At 41.8% G+C, this 20,314-nt stretch overlaps 1 protein-coding gene across 1 annotated transcript; it reads right to left on the bottom strand.

Moving 5' to 3' along the window:
• Nucleotides 1-8,482: 8,482 nt before the first annotated feature.
• ASB12 (ankyrin repeat and SOCS box containing 12) lies at nt 8,483-12,538 on the bottom strand (the record flags this gene model as incomplete). Its single annotated transcript, XM_084639849.1, is given in 3 exon segments — nt 8,483-9,751; nt 11,718-12,511; nt 12,513-12,538. Coding segments are annotated over 3 exon segments (954 nt in total). The 3' UTR covers nt 8,483-9,617.
• Nucleotides 12,539-20,314: the final 7,776 nt, after the last annotated feature.

Here is a 20,314-nt window from a genome sequence, read left to right as displayed (position 1 = left end):
ATCAGAACCCCAGGAGTAGGGCAGCAGGCTTTGCTGTCTGTGCTCAAGAACAGAGATTTGAAAACCTGCCGGCAAACTCCCCACACTATCCAAACACCACTCACCAAAAGTTTCCATTCCTCCTCCTCTGGATAGTCAGGGTTCTGTTGTCTACAGAACAGATGACTACAGCTGGGCCAACTTTTTTCATCAAAACTTTTTTTTGACAAAAAATGGCTTTTTGACCAAAGCAAACACTGTCATGAAAACTCAGTCAGTGAACTGATCTCCATTGCATTTTGAAGTGTGGCTACATAGGTCCAAGCCTGAGACTGGGTGTCTGGACTCTTAGCTTTGACACTATTTCACTGACCTCAGGCCAGTCACTCAACTGCCTATTCCTCAATTTCCCCCTTCTATGGAATGGGGCTAATAATAATTCGCAGGGGTGTTGTGAGGCTTACATCAGTTGTGAAGCCCACTGAGATCTTCAGGTAAAAGGCACAGGAGAAGGGCAAAGGATTATTGCTAGCTGAAAAGTGGCTTGCTTGTCTCTGAATGTCAAAGACCCTCAGTTCAAACCTCAGGGCAAACTTCAAATACTGTCATTTGTTTTAAGTTAAGATTTTTCCAAACCTTACTTGAACCTCTTAGAACCATAAAATCAGACTAGAAATCTCTGGAATAGGGTCTCTCATGAGATATCTAGTACTGCCAGTTGGACCAGAAATAGCAGAGAACAGCTTCTCTCATGGTAGCTCAGCCCTCGCATGATGGGTGCTGACTAGTAACTGGATATTCAAAAGCAGATGGAAGTGAAAAGTTCTCATCTTTCTGGGTCTGGGCTGGCTTTTCAGATCATTTCCTATTTTATCCAAAATGGTTAGCACATTCCTCTGTATCTCCTCTTGTCAGGTTTGGTACTGATTTGGCCTCTTTGTTTGGGTACAGCTAATTGAACCCCCTGAACTAGTCCTTCCTTGCTGAAGAACCACCTACAATAGTTCTCACTTGTTTACATACAAATTACTGTTTTCTCAGAGATTTGACTTCTTTAGATCCCACGCAGTTTGGAGCTAGGCCAAAAGAGTGAGAACTGCTCCTAATCATGAAACTTACATTAATTAATATATATGTGCAGCTGTGAGTGGAGACACCAGCTGGTACTTGTTTGGTTTGATTACTTTGAAAATGAAATTTTTCATCCATTCAGGTATTAACAAATTACATTTCCCTTCAGGTTCTAATCCAGCCCAGGTCAGCAGGGACTGAAAGTCATTATCCTCTGATAGCTGTTCAGTGGCCAATGTGTTATGAGAGGATAGACACACACAGGAAGGTGTCCACAACACAAAAAGCACCATAATATGCCCTCTTGTAGGCATTCTCCAGAGAGAAGCCAAGGACCCAGTGGGTGATGGAGATTCCACTATGGTTCCTTGTACATCTCAATAAGGAATGGACATAACTTTGCCTTCACGTATGCATGAACAGCTCCCCCTGACTTCAGTGGGAGTTACATGTATGTATTGGAGGCAAAATTGGGTTGTAGATGTGGAACGTGTGTGTGTTAACACTAACTTCTTGGCTTTTGAGTATTAAAAGTTGTAACCTTAATATTGGAGTAACATTTAGTATTTAATTTCCCAATTTAATTTTTAAAAAGAAGATAAAGACATCATGTTTTTTACTGATTTCACTCTACACCGCCACACTTCAACAGCTGATATTCATCAGTGGATCTCAAAGTGCTTTACAAAGGTGGTGAGTATCATTATCCCCATTTGTACAGATGGGGAAATGGAGGCACAGAGCAGTGAAATGACTTGTCCAAGGTCACCCAGCAGGCCACTGGCAAATCCGAGGACAGGATCCAGGTCTCCTCAGTCCCGGCCAGTGTCTGTCCACTGGGCCACACTCTCTCCAATATTGTTATAATACTGTTGTTATTATTAGTTTCTATTATTTGTAACTCTACATTTAATGTAAATTTTACTGCATGAGCCTAGAGACCAACTTTAGTGGTGACTTAGAAACCTAGAAGGTCCCAACTTGTAAAGTTCAGCAATTTTTGAGCTATGTCCGTGCAACTTTTTAAAAAAAATCTTAATGTCTTCACAGCTGAAAAAGGCTATTTTATTCACACACAATTCAGAATAATTTACTCAAACTCTCCAACCAAATTCACCTTTGGCTAAGACTAAACATGGAAAATTTTAGCTCAACCCTTTTTTATTTGGAAAGTTCTGCTCACATAGAACAGAAGGGCTAGAATACTTTCTGGGGTTTTTATATTGCCTGTCACTGTGCAATCTGAGAGCCAACAAAAGCCTGAAGGAAATCACAGCACTAGATCCGCCTCTGGAGTAAATTGGCCCATGGCAGTCAACAGAGCAATGCTGAAGTACACTAAGGATCTGACTCTCAGTGTTTGCGGATGCTTATTTCAATGCAAAAAAGGGACAAAACAGAGCCACCTAGCATGCCGCTAGGTTGAGTATTGACTGTCAAAGTACCTGATGTGCAGCATGGGCTTGCAAACTACTTCTTTCTATCTCCTCACCTGTAGCATTGTCCTGGAGAGAGCAAACCACAACAAGGTACTCAGTCCCCGATTCTAAAAGGTATATAGGCTCCTAACTTCCATCTTCCAAGGCCTCATCTTCGAAGTACCTGGCTACATCAAATATTATTGCTAAGGGCCTACTGTCCCCTGTGCAAGAAAATTCTGGATGGGAGAAAGCAAATGCAATGAGTTCCTACTAGCAAAGTTTTCTTAAAATTGTCCTGGTAAGTGGGATTGGGCTCCCTTCTCCCCACGGACATAGACAGGGGTTTGACCCATTAAGGCCACAGGTCTCTTGCCATCTACTGAGGGCCTGTGCCTCCCTGCTAACCTCCCAACCAACTACTTCCTTTGCTTTCCCTTGCTGCCTACTGCTCCTGAAACCACCACCTCCCTCTTCATCAGGAGAAGCAGCTGTCGCTGGACACTGGTTCAGACCCCACAAAGTAATACTGACGAGGTCGGCATTATCTTGTGCTGGGACACCCTGTGGAGGTGAGGAGCTAGAACAAATGCAAGACCAGATAGGAGCTTCTATACAGGTGAAATGGGTCTTGATCTGCAGACGCACTGGGGCTGATCCACCCTAGGGCATTGAGAAGAATGGGCAATTGCTTGTATGTGCTACCGACCATGTCATTACAAAGTGACCACAAGTTTAAAAATCCCCACTGTAAAATTAATCTTCCCAGGACATCAGTAGGTGTTTTCACTCAGACTGAGATAACTAAACTCACAGTCTGAAATAGCATTATTGCCCTCAATGACACCAATATATCACCAAGCCTATCAGAAGACTTAGCATCACAAAAGGATCGCCTTGTGAGCACAGCGTGACAGCGTTACCTGCAACCAGCAGGCTGCCAAGAAACATGTCTCAGTAGGAATTTGTTTGGCCTTAACAGCAAGTTGAAAGATACTGCTGCTGGGTTTCTCCTCTGGCACTGGCAGCCATTGATATGAGTACAAAATATGCACTCATCTATTTTAGTGGCTCTTTATGATGGCATAGCTGGGATTGGTTTACAGTGTGCAAAGAAAACATATGGCAAACGGCACAGTATTTAAGGCCAGGACTTCAGTGTACAAACAAACTGAAGTCAGTAACTAGGTGAATAAGTTATATTTTAAGTCATTACCCCACTACTCAACAACAGACTGCTTCATAAAATCTAGAAATGGGCAAGGCCTATTAGACCATCCACCCCATATTCCGGCCAACACATAATTGTTCCCTACAGTATATTTTCTGGTTTTTTTGTCCAGTCTAATTTTAAGTATGCCAAGCTAGGAGGCTCCTAATGTTTCCCCTGGGAGATACTTTCACAGCCTAATAGATGTTGAGTAATAGATTCCATAACCCTTGAAATAACAATTAGATTGTAAGCCTATAAATAATGCAAAACTTTGCTCTGTTCCTGTCTGTGTTTCGCAAACAAATATAATCTTACTGAAGCCCACACCACAGGGACATTTTGCATAATATTTCAGTAAAGACTAGGAGCTAGTGAAGTTGTTTATATCTTACACAAAACACAACTCAGGGAAACTGAAGAGAGCTGCTATACATCCTGAGGATCTGATGGCATCATAAACCATGTGTGTGGTTACCATGGTGATTTGTACGTGTAGGTATCTTGAGAGCTTTCGGTTGTGTCGATCTTACCCAGTACTTATTTAACAGTGAGGTTTGGGATGCAAATATAACATAACATGAACACAGGAGATATCCTGCTGAATCCTGACACAGAATAAAAGCCCTAAGAGTCAAAACATTAACCTACCAGGTAAGTGCACAACCATCTAGCTGTGAATGGAGAACAGTGACACCTTGTGATTCTGAATCTAAAGGGAAAAAGAACAGGAGTACTTGTGGCACCTTAGAGACTAACCAATTTATTTGACCATAAGCTTTCATGAGCTACAGCTCACTTTGCGATGAAGTGAGCTGTAGCTCATGAAAGCTTATGCTCAATAAATCTGTTAGTTTCTAAGGTGCCACAAATACTCCTGTTCTTTTTGCAAATACAGACTAACACGGCTGCTACTCTGAAACCTGTCATTATGCAAGAATCTAAGGGGAGTGTCCCCTGCAGATTTGGCAGGGGTGTTCTGTCATACTCTAGAGCAGTGCTTCTCTAACTATCTGATGTGGGGGACCCGCAATTTTTTTCCCAATGTGCGCACAGACCGGCAGCCGATGGCACGGTCCGCGGACCACCACTTTGAGTATCACTGCTCTATACCACTTAAGCAATAATATTTATATTAAAACATAGCTCAGCATTTCCTCAACCCATTCACTCCTCAGCTCTTTGTTACTATATGCATGATGTACCACATATAGCATGCACCTCTGAAGGGTTGAATACTATTTCACTGTACATATTTAAAGGCAGAAATACAAAACCAAGTGTATAGTAACCATCTGCTGTTTGCAACATCTGTTAAGAGTGTAATGGGTATCTGCATATAATGCCAGCTCTGAGCATTTACCTATTGAACACATTTCCAATAGGAGGAACCAACCAGGCAACTTTCACTTATTTAGCTTATAAAGGAGTTAGGAAATCACCTCATCACAACATTTTGCAGCAATGATTTCTAACTCAGACTTCTGGGAGCTGTTATTGTTAGTTCATGCACCAGGGAGGGTGCAGTTTGAGGGTAATAAGTTCTCAGTGTTTGATTACACACACTGCAGTGCTGGAAGCCTCATGAAATAGGGCATATAGTGGATGATTGAGCTTACAACCAAACTACTTAGACTGTAAGATCTTTGGGGTAGGGACTTTGTGTTCTGTGTTTGTATGGTGCCTAGCACAATGGGGTCCTTGATGCTACAACAATAAACAACAGTCTGCCAGGTAGTTTTCTGTTAGATCATTTTACCCATCTATGTGCTCTTTAAAACAAACTTTGTTCCATCATGCTGTGTCTCACCGAGTAACCTTGTAATCGTATTGATATTCCCTGTTTCTTCCCCCGCTGTCCCCCTACTCTTTCATTACCGTGCTTATTGTGTCCTGTCTACAGTTAGTTTGGGAGCTTGCTGGGGCAGATACTCTGTTGTTTGGGAGGCACCCAGCATGGTTGGGCATGGTTAAAATCATTAATAATGTCTGGGCATCCTATCATGGTTTTTTGCTTGTGTGGGCTCCTAAGAGAAAGTATTCTTAACCAGAAAGCAAGTAATCCAAATGCATCACTGGCACAAATGTACACCCAAAGGAGCACTTTAACGTGGACATGCCAGTTGCATTACTGGTGTGCTGGTGATTAACATTCCAGGTTTCTCTTTTGCAGCCAAGGCCAGAGAGAATAGACTTTACTGTTGCGAGTTGTGATTACATCTACACCATGGTACGGCTTTGTGCACATAGTCAGTCTGTGCTAAAATATCCTACATATATTTGTGTCTCAATCCTCATCTCCTTCAACCCTTCCTGGCCCACTTGTTTGTGTCATCCACCTATGGTGTTTTCTAGACTTTGGGGTATGGACTGTAATTAATTATGTTTTTTTACAGCCCCTAGCACAATGTGGCTTCAGACTAAGTGGCTGGGTAATATAAAAGATTAAAGGCTTTACTGGTGGTGTAAGCAAGGGTCTTATAAGATACCTCAGACAGATAGATACACTCTTTGTGAGACGAGTGTTTGTAAAGCAAGGTTTAAATATTGGTGACATTCGAGGCTTTGGCTGCAAGTAGAGATGGATCTGAACTTCCCCAAATGCTGGCATGTTTGCATCCAGGGTGTGAGGCTAGGCCCATCTCATGTTTTAAAGAGTGGGAATCAGGAAAGGTAGGTGGATAAGCACCCAGAAGTCCAGACACTGGCCTAAGACACCTGAATCTGCAGCATGTTTGGGATAAAAGAAGCTCTCAGGAGATTTCAGGGCTTGTTTCTTCCACTCAAGCCAGAAGTAGCATGGAAGTGGCCTCTCTCCAGATAATCCAGCATCTCCAATTTCCATTCTCAACCAGACCCTGGCAGTGCAGAGGCAGCAAAAGTGGGGGCAGGGGGGAGAATGTTAATAGAATTGTTTCTAGCATCAGGAAAGGTTCCTTTTGATCCAGGTCTGGTTTGAAGTGGAGCCAGCTTTTTATATGATCAGAACTGCTTGTCCAATGCCATGTACTCTGCACCGACCTCTACACTGGAGCTGGAGTAATTTTTAGCTATGGTAGGGTATCCATGCTAGCTCTGATGAAGCCAGCACCTAAAAATAGAAGTGTAGTCAGGGCAGCATAAGCAGTCTAACAGGCTAGCCACCCGAGTACCTATCTAAGGTTTCAGATGAGATTGTACTCAGGGTGGCTAGCCCACCCTACAGCTTGCACCATCACAGCTACACTTCTATTTTTTACTCTGGTAGCTCAGTCAAAGCTAGTGCAGATATGTGTACCTGAGCTGGAAATTACATCCTCTGCTCCAGAGCAGACAACACCTCAATTAGTCATGGTGCACTGGTCTGCTTGGCACCTCTCATTTTGAGGATGGGCCAGGACATTATTCATAAGTCTCCATTTTCCAGCAGTTCTCTACTCAGGCATCAAAGTTCAATCAGAGCTGACACAGCACGTCGCAGAGGAGCCTAGGAGTGAATTAAATCTAAGGCCTCATCTACACTAGAAAAGTGCACTTGAATGAAGTCAATTAAAATAGTAATGATAAAAAAAACTAGGTGAACTATTGCACCCTTCTAGAATAGACAAAGCCTCACGAACTAAGGTTCACTAGAAAAGGGGAGAAAAACGCCCCTCCCCCACAGTATTAGATGCTTTTGTTTTTCACAACACACATTTAATGGCTTTATCATCAAATGGAATTTTGTAGGTAAAAAGTGGTAAAAGTGCAGTTTGGCTGGGAGAACTATGTTCACAATAGTGGCTTTTGACAGCAAAGCACGTAGGTCACAAATCACACCTCTTCACACCCCTGGACAACACAGCTATGCTGGCAGAAGTGAGTCGTGTGGACATGCCAATGGCATCTCTTGGCTTTGCCACTGCCTTGCCAAGTGACCTTGGGTAAGTCACTTCACTCTGTGCCCCAAGGATAATGATACTGACTTTTGTAAAGCACCTAGAGAGCTAAAATGTTGTACATTAGTGTTATCCCTATTTCTCACACAGGGATGAGGCACAAAGAGGTTAAGTGATTTGGCCAAGGCCACAAAAAGAGTCACTGTTCGAGCCACAATGAGAACTTGTATATATCCTAGTCCCATGCTTAGTCTGTTAGACTACGTCTTTCTCGCTGCATGAGCTAGTATATATATTTTGTGGGCAGTGAAATTGGTGTTGCCAGTAAATTTAGCCCTTTTTTCTATTCACCAGCAGACTCATTTTTATGAATTTATTATTTGTAATGGTTTACAGAATAGCGTTGGTAAACACATTTTATCCTGTGCCTGTGTGAGATTCATCATAAGGTGATTGACTTTGTTCTTTGATTGGCTGACTGAAGCTTTTTAAACAAGAGACTAATGGCAAACAAACACAAAGGTAGTGAATAGGAATACTGAATACATTTGTTCATGCCCCAGTACCATTGCTCACAGGCAAATCTGGGTAGCTGTATGAACATCAGCCAGCATGTGAGCAAAACCCTTTAGTGAATAAAAGGGGCCTGAATGAGATTGAACCAAAGAGCTATCTGGAGTTGGGGTGAATGTTCATGAACACTTGCTTTGCCGACTTGAGCCTCGCTAAGTTTAAGCCTGGACCTTTGTGTTATCAGCCAGAGTCACGTTCCCAACTGATATTGTGCCAAATTTGGATTTACATAAAGCACCAAGAGGGCTTCCTGTCTCTTCCACTAACAATGAAATAGTATCTTACCAAACAGGCCAGAATAGTTTAATCACAACAATAATATACATTTTGTTTAAAACTGTAGATTCATATGCACACAACAGATTGGACGAAAATTCTCTCCCCTTAATCCTGCCTTGAGCCATCTTTAAGGAGAAGATTGAACAATGTGTTTGAGTCTTTAAAAAATTACATATGGGAGGGGAGGAGGGCTCAGGGGATTGTATATGAAACAGAGCCTTTTGCCTCTAGGTCACCATTTCAAATCCAGCCCAGGATTGGAAATTATTACCAGTTGATGGCTGTTCTATGGACAATGATTACTGTCTATATTACTAAGCATTCTCTCAGTGCTATACAAGATTCAGAAGACAACACAATCACAGCCCTAGCTATTGAGATAGTTGTCCATATCAGGTACTGATGAGTCCCCTGTTTATCAGTCTCAGCAGAGGCCAAAAATTGAATGGCCACCTTCTGACCCCCATGGGAATCACTAAGAGTAGGGTATGTTAGTTTGCACTGCTGTTCTCCATCCACCTTGCCACAGCACTCTTTGCAGGGTGCTCCGAGGGCTCCAATCTCCAGGTCTGACAAACTTCACCAGCTCTAAATTCACCCACACACAATTCTGATGTAAATCACAAGTCTAGCTGCAGCTCTTAGTCCCAGCTCAGAAAGGCTGAGATGCACTTTTATAACTTTCCAGGAAAGAGGTGTTTTTTAAAAAACAAGACAGATAACTACATACAACTAAAGCCGCAACACGGAGCAAAGACCAACACTCTTTACCCTATTGTACCTCCTGTCCTCTCCCCCATAAAAGTAGGAGGGAAAACCAGCCTTGCCTTTCAGGTTCTGGCATAGCCATACAGACATTTTTGGATTTGATTGTAACAAATAAGAAGGTGTAAGAGGATTAAGTTATGAGGGTATAAAACCAAAATGATATAAAAAACTGAAACCAGACTTTTTCTAACATTCTCCGGTCCATTCAATGCACTGCTAGAGGCAAGTTCTTTTCCATCTTCATCTACTGTTATCACCTTTTACCAGTTTGGTTTGGTTCGTTTCAATAAAGGCCAAGCTGCCTTTTGGAGATGTAATGTAAGCAAACGCACTCACAGCAAGTAATGATGACTGAATCCTGGCTACCATGTACTGCATAATTGCTACTCCACAATGGCTTTTTATCAAGGTGGTCAACACATTACGTAGAACTTTGTCTTCAAAACTTGCTCTGATCTTCCCTTAAGATTGATGTTTGAGGTAGTTCACTAGCACAGGTGGGATCCCCAGTTGATCTATGGCACGTGCGCTGTTGGTCAGTTTCAGAAGCTTTCTGACAGCCAGCCTAGACTGAGACATCAAGGATTTTGGATGAGCTGCACAAGAAGGGGGAACGGGGGGGTGGGGGGGGAAAAAAAGACTGTAAACTTTCAGGACATTCAAAACCTTCTACCTTAAGCAAAGAGAGCACCGAGAAGGAGTCTCTCTCACAGCCCACGCCTCATTCATTGTGATGCACATTCTGCTTGGCTTCTGACCAGCCGTAAAGGGACTGGCAACTGCAACATTTTAAACGAATAAATGGCAGTGCAATGCCACCTGGGAGCCATATCGCTGGGTGAATCACGAATGATGAGAGATACTGTTTCACGGTGGCATTCCTGAAAGCAGATGGGCCTGCGTGGTTCAGGTTACATAATGCAAACTGCCTCTCTCTGTGTTGTGAATTTTAATAAACTAGAGCAACCCGATCATCCATGACAATGACATTTTGCTCTCGGTAGGTAAAATTCAAATTCTGCTGGGACACAACCTTTAGCCACATTCTCATGCCCCCGGTCCTATGGTCACACACCTAAGAGCTCACTGAGGCGTCTGCCTGGCATTAAGGTACTGCATCTCCATGGCACTATGGACACAGGTGCAACTTGTTCTGGAAACCATCTTCTTGTTATAGCTTTTCCCCTTTCAGGTTTTTCCTCAATGGCATGGGCATGGGACAAGCTCCTTGTTGTGGCTGAGCTACTTAGCATGTGAAATGATGAGCTTAGCTATGGGGGTTTCACAAGGGCTGCACCTATACTGACAATTTTAGGGCAGTCTCCCACTAGTACAAGTGCAGCTCTGTGGGATAAGAACAACAGCGGGAGAACCAGCCACTAGCATTACCACTGGCCTCACCTAACTTTGCCGAGAGCATGCTAGGTTGGTAGAAGTACCAGAGCCTTGTCTACACGAGTCCTCCCACACTTACTATCAATAGTGGAGCTGCGCTGGTGGCAAATTCTGTTCAGAAGCACTTTGAGGAGAACATCAAGAGGATGAAGTTAATGTGTCTAGCCATCCTCTTCTCCCCCACCCCCATCTTCCATCCCTCTCCTCCCACATTCTCTTTCAGATTCTGGAAGACCAAAATACTAATTGTTCCTATGCATATTTCTACTCCTCCTGCTGCCCCCTCCACAAGACACTAACTGATCTAATGTCTGTACCAAACTGTTGAGATCACCGTTCCCCCACTTTGGCACCTGTTAACAGGAGGGAGGAAGGAAGGAGAATCCTGTGTATCAGTTTGATTTGATTCCTGGCCATACTGACTTTGATAATCTTTTCTTCCCTCAAGACTCTCTCTTACTCCTTGCTGCAGTAACACTTTCTGCAGTCAACTCAGTTGGGTTGTGGCAGTGGAGATTTTCAGACCAGGCTATATTGATGAAGGAGAGGAAAGTAACCTTCCTTTTAGGTACTCCATGTACTGAAGATTTGGTGATGGGAGAAGGAAGTAAGGGAGTTAAGCAGCCTTGAATGCAGAGGAGTCTTGTGGTGAAGCTATGACAGGCTCATTGGCTCTTAATGTGAAAACTCTAGGTGACGGTGAGGTGATCTACACTGACAGCTATGTCACCAATGGCCTTATCTCGAAACCAGACCTTCTTCAGTAGCAGCAAGTTTCTTCATTCTTCACCATGCAATTTATTCATTTAAACTTGCTGCTACTAAAGAAGGTCTGGTTAAAACATTGTGTGTTTTAACCTGACCAACCAATAGGCAGATAATAGGTTTAGCATCAGTTCATTTTTTTATCCTGAAGAATGCAACCACTTCTGGGGCAAAAAGTAGCAGTTAATAACCGCCAGCAACACCACCCAACAAGTTAGGACAGGAAGTGAAAAAATACTGTGCCCACATGGAACTCCAAGGAAATTTAGGCTAGCAAAAAGCCCTTACTCAAATTGATCTCAAGTTGCTTTTTTGGAAATTGGCGTACTACCCAAGTGATGTACTATCAAAGCTGGAAGTCTAGTGCAAGTTTCCAAATATATGGCAGTGCATACAAGTTACCTCTTTCCCTGATCAGCAGCGCCAAAGCCTCACTATTCGGTGAAATCTTATCTCCTGCGATGTTTGGTAAGTACACATTGGCTCCAAAATCAATGAGCAGTTTTATGAATTCACTCCCACAACCATGTCTTAGGCAGATTTCAAGCACCGTCTTGGGCTGCTTGATTCTTGCGATCATTTTCGTATCAGTGCAGTTGTAATTGGGATCTGCTCCATAAAGCAGCAGCATTTTAAAACACTCCAGATGTCCGTAGACCGCTGAGAGATATAAAGGGCCAGAACAAGCTGCAGAGTTGGCAGCCCACTCTGGGACTCTTGCTTTAACATTGACTTCCGCCCCATAGTCTAAGAGTTCTCGCAGAATGCTGACATCTCCATCTCTAGAGGCCGTGAGCAGTGGAGAACAGTTATTGTAGATGCTGCCGGAAGGACTGGCCCCTGCCTCCAACAGTACTTTAACACAGTCTAGGTGGCCATTACTAACAGCAGTGAATAGCGGAGTTTGCGCCTTCACATCTAGGCTGTCCACTTCTGCTCCATGGGCCAAGAGAACTTCTAAACTTCGCAGATGGCCCTTTGAAGCTGCTAGGCGAAGTGGGGTCCCAGGTACCCCCCAACCACTTCTGCAGTTAATAAATGTTTTGTATCTGTCTTGGCACAAGAGTTCATCAAGAGTTTGATAATCATCCTGGGACGCTGCTTGGTTCAGCTCTTGTCTTTCTCCATTATCATCTTCATTTTCTCTGGGCTGGAGCATGGAGAAGATTTTGGTTATATCCACTAGATTCATTTTTGGTTTGTCTCTTAAGTACAACTCTCATCATGAACTGTGTAAAGCATGAGATCTATGGAACAAGAAACAGGATTAGGAACTAGTTCTAAAAACAGTCTCATTCCCTGCTCTAGGGAATCTCATACTCAAGTGGAGGAGCATCAGGACAAAATAATTGATTACCTTATAGTCATTCCTTCTCAAACACTTACATTTATTTCCACACCGATAGGTCAGAGGAAAACCACACTCAAAGTTTTATGACAAAAAGATCTGGACCAATGCTCCAGTATGAGCATGGGCTATGAAACCTCGATCTGCCTACACCCATGTAGGTATTCAGAAAGCAACAATCACAGTGGCACATACTACTAATCCTTATCCTGGTTTTGTATGGATTTTCTGAGGGTGAAGGAAGAGGGTCCTGGATTAGGCATGGAGCTAGGATTCACAAGACTTGGCTTCAGTACCATCTTGTTGTATGCCTCTGGGGAAGTCACTTAAGGCTAGATTTTTGGAAAAGTTCAGCATCCAACTGCTAAAGTAGGCAGCTAAATTTAAACAGGGTTCAGAACTCACCAGCTCCCATTTTTCTTAATGAGAGTTGTTGGGTGCTGAATGCTTTTGAAAATCTGGCCCTTAAACTCACCATGCCTCAGCAAACACCATCTGTAAAATGGGAATAATAATACTTCACCAACAGCCACTTTTGCAAAACACTTAGAGACCTAGATAACATTCTCAAGAAGGTTTAGGAGCTGGCAGTGTTACTGACATTTACAGGTACAATAGACAACCAGCCTGGACATTTTGTCTGTCTTGCAATTTTTAAGTGACTGGAAAAGCCATGTTTTATTTTTTATTATTATTATTTAAAAGAGAATTGTAGCACTAAGTAAAAATGCAATTCTAATTAAGGATTTTCAGGAAGGATTGTAAGGGACTTTCTGAATTAAATATGCAAGCAGCTGAATCTCTTACAGCAGGAATTTTCAACCTTTTTCTTTCTAAGGCCTCCCCAACATGCTATAAAAACTCCACGACCCACTTGTGCCACAACAACTGGTTTCCTGCATAAAAAAGCCAGGTCCGACATTAAAGGGTATGAAGCAGGGCAATTTCCTGGGGCCCCATGCCACAGGGCACACCATGAAGCTAAGTTGCTCAGGCTTCTGCTTCAGCCCCAGGTGGTGGGGCTTTAGCTTTCTGCCGTGGGCCAAAACGAGTCTAACACTGGTCCTGCTTGACAGACCCCCAAAACTTGCTGGGGGCCCTGGACCCCTGGTTGAAAACTATTGTCTTACAGAGCAGTTTTCCCTATCCCTGAGCAGGGCAGCTGAACCAAGCGGCATTTACATTTGTCTTATGGGCAGGGGAAATGTCTGACAATTGTTTCTTTTACCCAGAAGCTGTAATGGAATATGGAGGTTTGCCATATGGGATCTGTCCATTGATCCAGTTAGTCTGGTATCTAGCCTCTGCCCTGGCCAATTCCTAATGCTTCTGAGGAATGTGAAATCCCCCACAATGCACCTGACCAGCTATGAAATGCTATAACTTAGGGAAGGGCAGAAGGAATTCTTGACACATTCCAATCCCAAAGCATCTAGAATTTCTTCTAACAGAAGCTGCGTCAGTAACAGCTCTATCCGTTCCTTCTCCTAAATGATTCCTGCAAATACTTTTATTAGGAGCTGAAATTCTCTATTTGTCAAGTTAGCTGTGTTATGCATCTAGTCTATTCCTTCAAACACATCTCTGACAAGAACAATGCTAACAATTGGATGATACCCACTAGCTTTGTATTAGGAAGTGTATCCACTTAGGCGTAAACAACTGGAGACGGGGGTGGGGGGGAGTTAGCACGCCCTCCTCCACCCTCCCCAAAAGTTAGGGGCTGTATTAATAAAGGAAACGCTGAGTTTGGAACAGAAGCTCATTTATCTCACTTTATTAAAAGCAGACAAATTTAGTTATGATCCAAAACTACACATTAAAATGACATTCAACAGCTGTTATATTATTTTTAACTAAAGCTCCAATAAAAAAAAAAAACTAGTCTATGCCCCGATCTAAGGAAATTCCCATGTACCATTTCATCTTAGCAGCTACATTTTCTGAATTAGTTGAATCAGTTTTGTGGCAGTGTGTGAATCTATGAATCTGTTGCATCTGTAACTTCTAAACTTGTTTCAAACAAACAATTACCCTAAGTTAAGCAAGGAAGCCTTGGAGTTTGAGAAGAGAAACATCATAAAATTATACACAACTGATTTTTTAAACATAGGACTTGATTTGAAAGGAATGCACAGCTATACTTAAAGGAAAATATATTGAAAACAAAGAACAGCTGTAATATTTACTAACAACAAATCAATGTATTAGAATAGTGTGCAAAAGCATCCCTGCAGTGACACTCTTGATAGTGTAAAACCTGTAGTGAGAAACATATATTTCATATAATTACTGATCAGAATAGCCAAAAATGAGATAATTGTCTATAGATTGAAGCAAAACGTGCATGTTTGATCTTCAGATAGAGAGAGTTTGGTCACAGTTAATATCAATAGTACATATACTTACACATTTAAAGCTGTGGTTACCAGGTTACTTTAAAGTTGCCAAAGCTGCCTGGCCATCATTATGTTGCTGTCTTACCTCTGTGAGGTAGTTGATGCTCACCTAGTGCTGTGAAGCAGGCAGCTTGTCCCAGTGCTAATTCTCTTTTACCTTTTACAAAAAGGGAGAGACAAGATCTTCCCAGGAGGAGAAACCTCACCCAGGAGCGGGGCACCAGCTCTGTAGAACAGGAGCAACGCAGGTCGTCAGGCACGCAGCTGAAATGCCACTAGCAGGGATAAAGGCCAGGGCGCTCGGGCTAATTTTAGCCCCACAGGCGTTGTATCTTACTACTTCCATTCTTGGAAAGTTCTCACTGAGAAGGGTAAATATAGAGGGGTGGGATGGTGATGCTTTTAGGGGATGGGAGGTGGAGGGGGAGACAATCAGGCAGATGCTATGGAGGGTTAGAACCATAACATGAGCACAGATCAAACACGCATTACATTTGTTTCATTACATCCCTTCCAAAGTCCGTCATTTTATGCAGACTTGATTATTTTTCTTAACAACTAGAACACTGGTCAGATTCCTGCCCTGGACTTGCAGCATACTTACTACTGTGTTAGTTACACCCAAACTGGCAGTTGTTGTGATCTCTGAATCTTGCTCCATGCTCTCCTACCATTCAAACCTATGTTCTCTCAGCCTCTAATCTCCCCTCTCCCCCGACATCTTTTGCACCTTCAGAGCAACGTGCCACTAATTTCCAAGCTTTCAGTTTGTTTTATTATTAACCTTTGGAGAGAATGAGCTGACAATTGGCCTGCCCTCATTTCTAAAAGGAGAATGCTGTGTGTGTGTGTGTGTGTGTGTGCACGAGTGTTCGTTCATAAGAGGCGGTTTTCATTATGCTTTACTGAAGATGGTGTTCAGACATATGGACCAGTATACACCCTCCTTCCCAACCACCTGTTTGGAATTACAAAATTAAGTAGCATGCAACAAGGCAAAAAATCTCCAGTACCTTGGGAGGAGGAGGATTAGCAGTGTTTGGACTGTGTTATCAACTGCTGTCAGCAGGCAGCAGTGTAATTTTATCTTAGCCAGTTCATTTTAAACCTTTTGGGGGTGGGGAGAGTAATTGTCTGACAGTCTGAAGCAGCATTATCAGAGCTATGAGAGATCAAGAAATAAACCAAATTATCCAGGAGAAAGATCTCCAATACAAGAACTAAATCATGGGGCACTCTAATAAGGAAATTTTTTTTTTTTTTTAAAACCCTCCACCAGTGGCAGAGTCAGAATTAGTTTGTGCAACACTTTGAAAATTGTTAACTGTTATGCAACACTAAGATAATTACTACAGGAAATTTGAAATGCATTGAAAAATGTGTAGACTTTCAGTCTATTTGGAATTTCACTAACTCCAAATAGGATATAAAGCAGATTCTATTGATTGGAAAGGACTAACTTCCCAAAGCTCAGGAATATTGTGAACAAAATTGATTGGGAGGAAAAATAGAAAGAAAAATGTGAATGAAAATTGGGAATTGTTTAAGAAGAGTTTATTGGATGACCAAGAAGCCATGATTCCACACCAGGAAAGAGGATAACTTGGGCTTTAAGCATATCCTGGTTCAATAGTAAAGGAAGAAAGTAGAAATAAAAAAACATAAATGGGGGAAATGGATAGCAATCAATACAAATAAGAAGTTATGAAGTGAAGAAAATTGATAAGGAAAGCTAAAGAGATCAGGGAAAAAACTATATATAGCTGGCAGCATGAAGGACATTAAGTATATAAGGAACAAAAGAAATCCTAGGAATGGTATAGGCCATTTATAGGTAAAGATGATAAAAATGTTAATGACAAAAAAAGCAGAAGTGTTCAATATATTGTTCATTTGAAATAAAGTGGGATATTATATTCGTATCACATAAGGATGATAAAGTACTTCCTAGTTCATTAATAACTAAGGAGGATGTTAAACAATGTCTACTAGGATAAATATTTTTAAATCAGCAGGCCAGGATAACATGCACCTACGACTACTAAAAGAATGGGCTGAGGAAATCTCTGGCCTGCTGATGTTGATTTTTAATAAATCTTGGAATACTGGGAAAATTCCAGAAGATTGAAAGAGTGCTAATGTGGTGTCAATATTCAAAAAGGGCAAGTGGAATGACCTCGGTAACTATAGTCTCATTAGTCTGGCATCACTCCGTGACAAAATAACTAAAAAGCTTATATAGGATTTAAATTGATAAAGAATTAAAGGATGGGAATATACTTAATGCCAGTCAACATGGTTTATGGAAAATAGTTTTTGTCAAACAAACCTGACTTCATTCACTGAAATTACAAGTTTATTTTATAAAGGTAACTGTGTAGATGTAATATACTTGGAATTTTGTAAGGTGTTTGACTTAGTACAGCACCACATTCTGATTAAAATATTAGCACCATACTAAATCAATAAAGCAAATGTTAAAGGGATTAAGAACTGGGTAACTCACAGATCTCAAAATGTAGCATTATTGGGGAATCATCACTGAATAGGAATGTTTCTAATGGGGTTCTGCAGGAACTGGTACGTCTGATGCTGTTCACATTTCCATCAATGATCATGAGGTAAATATAAAAGCACTGATGATAAAATTTGCAGATGACACTAGTTCATTCATCAGTACAAAATAAGAGTTGGTCTTGTTTCCACTGAAGTCAAGTGGCAAACCAAGGGCATGGCTACACTTTCAGATGTAGAGCGCTTTGAGTTAAACCAGCCTTCGGACAGCGCAGTAGGGAAAGCGCTGCAGTCTGTCCACACTGACAGCTTCAAGCGCATTGGTGTGGCCACATTTCTGGCACTTGCAGCGGCATTGGGAGTGGTGCATTATGGGAAGCTATCCCCACATGCAAGTGGCTGCAACATGCTTTTCAAATGGGGGGGGGGGGGAGAATGGAGTGTGACAGGGAGTGTGTTGTGTGTATGTGGGGGGGAGAGAGAGAGTGGGTTTTTGGGGGGCTGAGAGTATGTCACCATGCTGTCTTGTAACTTCAGACAGCAGCAGACCCCTCTCCCTCTCTCACACACAGCATTCCACACTAATGGCTTGCTTTGTCTCAGAGTAGATAAGCAGCCAGCTGTCAGAAACAGAGCTTTCAAAGGGCATATCCGCATTCCTGCAGCAATTCAAAAACAACAACAAGAGTGGCCACTTGACTTAAGGGGATTATGGGACATTTCCAGAGGCTGATCAGAGCTCAGTAAAGCAACACCTCGTTCACACTAGTGCCACAATGCTCCAGCGGGGGAGCAGCAAACGTTATTCCACTCGCCGAGGTGGAGTACCAGCAGCGCTGTAGCCATGAAGTCAGAGTGCTCTATGTACCTTGCCAGTGTGGATGGGTAGTGAGCTAGTGCGCCCGGGGCTCCTTTATTGCGCTGTAACTCGCAAGTGTAGTCAAGCCCTAAGACACCTTAGCAATTCTACCGTCTTATTTTATACACTTCTCCATTTCCCCCTTGCCTGATATAAATTTCCCCCCAGATCCTGCCTTTTTGATGCTCAACTTAGATTGCAAGTGCCTTGCCCAGGGGCTGTCCTTAATTACCATACAAAGCACCACGCAATCCCTATCACATTACATTTAAGTGTTATTATTTCAAGGGATTGCTTGTGCCTCTAGTTTGCACAAGTGTTCCATTTAAAGTGCAGTTCTACTCTGAAGAGTGACTATATAAAAATAGAACCTTCTTATGCCACAGATCTGCTGATTTCAGTGACAAAAATAATTTCTAGTTCTTTACTTGTATCATCTCTGATTAACCAACACAACTATAGAAGAGTGAACTGAAATCCATTATCTCTCGTGTATCAATGGAATTCTTAAGTTGCACTCAGCTACACCTATGCAAACTCACTGTAAGTGAGGATCTAATTTGGCCCATAGAACATTTGTTACTGGTGTTGACATATTGGGGGGGGGGGGGGGGAGTTGTTTTAAACTCCAAAGCCCAGGTTCTCAGAAAAAATTGGAACTTGTAAACTGAGCAGATTTGTTAAAGAAATTGAAACAGGATGGATCAGTTTTAGAGAAGCACTGTTCAGAACAGAACTGCACTTTACTCAATGCTATGAACTGCTGAGCAAAGGAGTTTGTGACAAACCCCTTGTTCACTGTTCCAGGAAGCCCTAAGTTGAGGATTCCATGTTTCTCCTCCAAACAGCTGACAGCTTCACTGAGAACTCAATTCTACTACCCCACCACACTTAATGAACGTTCAAAATATTTGTTTCTATGCATTTTATTCTGCATGTAAATTGTTACTAATCTGAGATCTTCACATTTGCCAGCTAAAAGATTTGTAGCTCAACCTTTAACACTGTATCAGTTTGTCATTTTATGTAGTCACGGAGCCTTAACATTACACTTGTCATGTAGCTCTGCTGCCACTATTAGTTAAATTTAAATCGAACCCTGAATCCCTATAAAAATTACACTACAGTAAGAGAGGAGGAATATTAAAGGCTCTAAGACTGTGAAGACCACACAAAGAGAATTAAACAAATCTTGGGTCACAAGATTTTGGATACTTTATAGGCAAAAAAATCTTAAGAACTAAGAAGTGGTTTATTTAACTTAACTGCTTCCCTCTCAAGTAATTTTCATCTCAACTCAGATTTAGTTAATGTGCTGTATTGACAGAAAACAGCAGATTTCAATTAAAAAATTAAGTTTCAATTAAGTTTACTAATCGCTGTACTTTTAGTTAATGCAAGGTATCTTTAGGAGAAATCAACTCACCCTAACAGCTGATAGGAAAAACAAGGCTTTGACAACATACCTACAACATCTAAAAATGTTATCTGCCTCCTCAAAGTTTAAGATCACATTCAGTGGTGAAGGGAAATTATAAATCACCCACACCAAAGTTGTCAATTACACAATAAGCTTCCCTAACATGTAAATTACAGCCTTATAGACTCAATTCAATTCAACAAATCCTAAGAAAAACCTAAAGTAGGCCAATGAAGAATTTCATTGACATTGTCAGGAATATTTAAGATTACTGAAATGAGAAAAATCTTAGAAGCCTGCAAGGATTTAGAACTTTCACTTGCCAGGAACATTTTTGCCTTAGGATACAGAAATAGAATTTGCACTTTCAAGTTCCATACAGCAGTTGATACCATTGATCATTTGGGTTAACCATTGGGCTGGTTAACACAAAGTGGCCTTGGGCACATTTATGAGAAT

This window comes from Lepidochelys olivacea (assembly GCF_965140295.1).
Source record: "Lepidochelys olivacea isolate rLepOli2 genome assembly, chromosome: 9".
Lineage (NCBI taxonomy): Eukaryota > Metazoa > Chordata > Testudines > Cheloniidae > Lepidochelys > Lepidochelys olivacea.
Note: the sequence above shows the minus strand (reverse complement) of the source record. Positions and strands in the feature narration are given on the sequence as shown.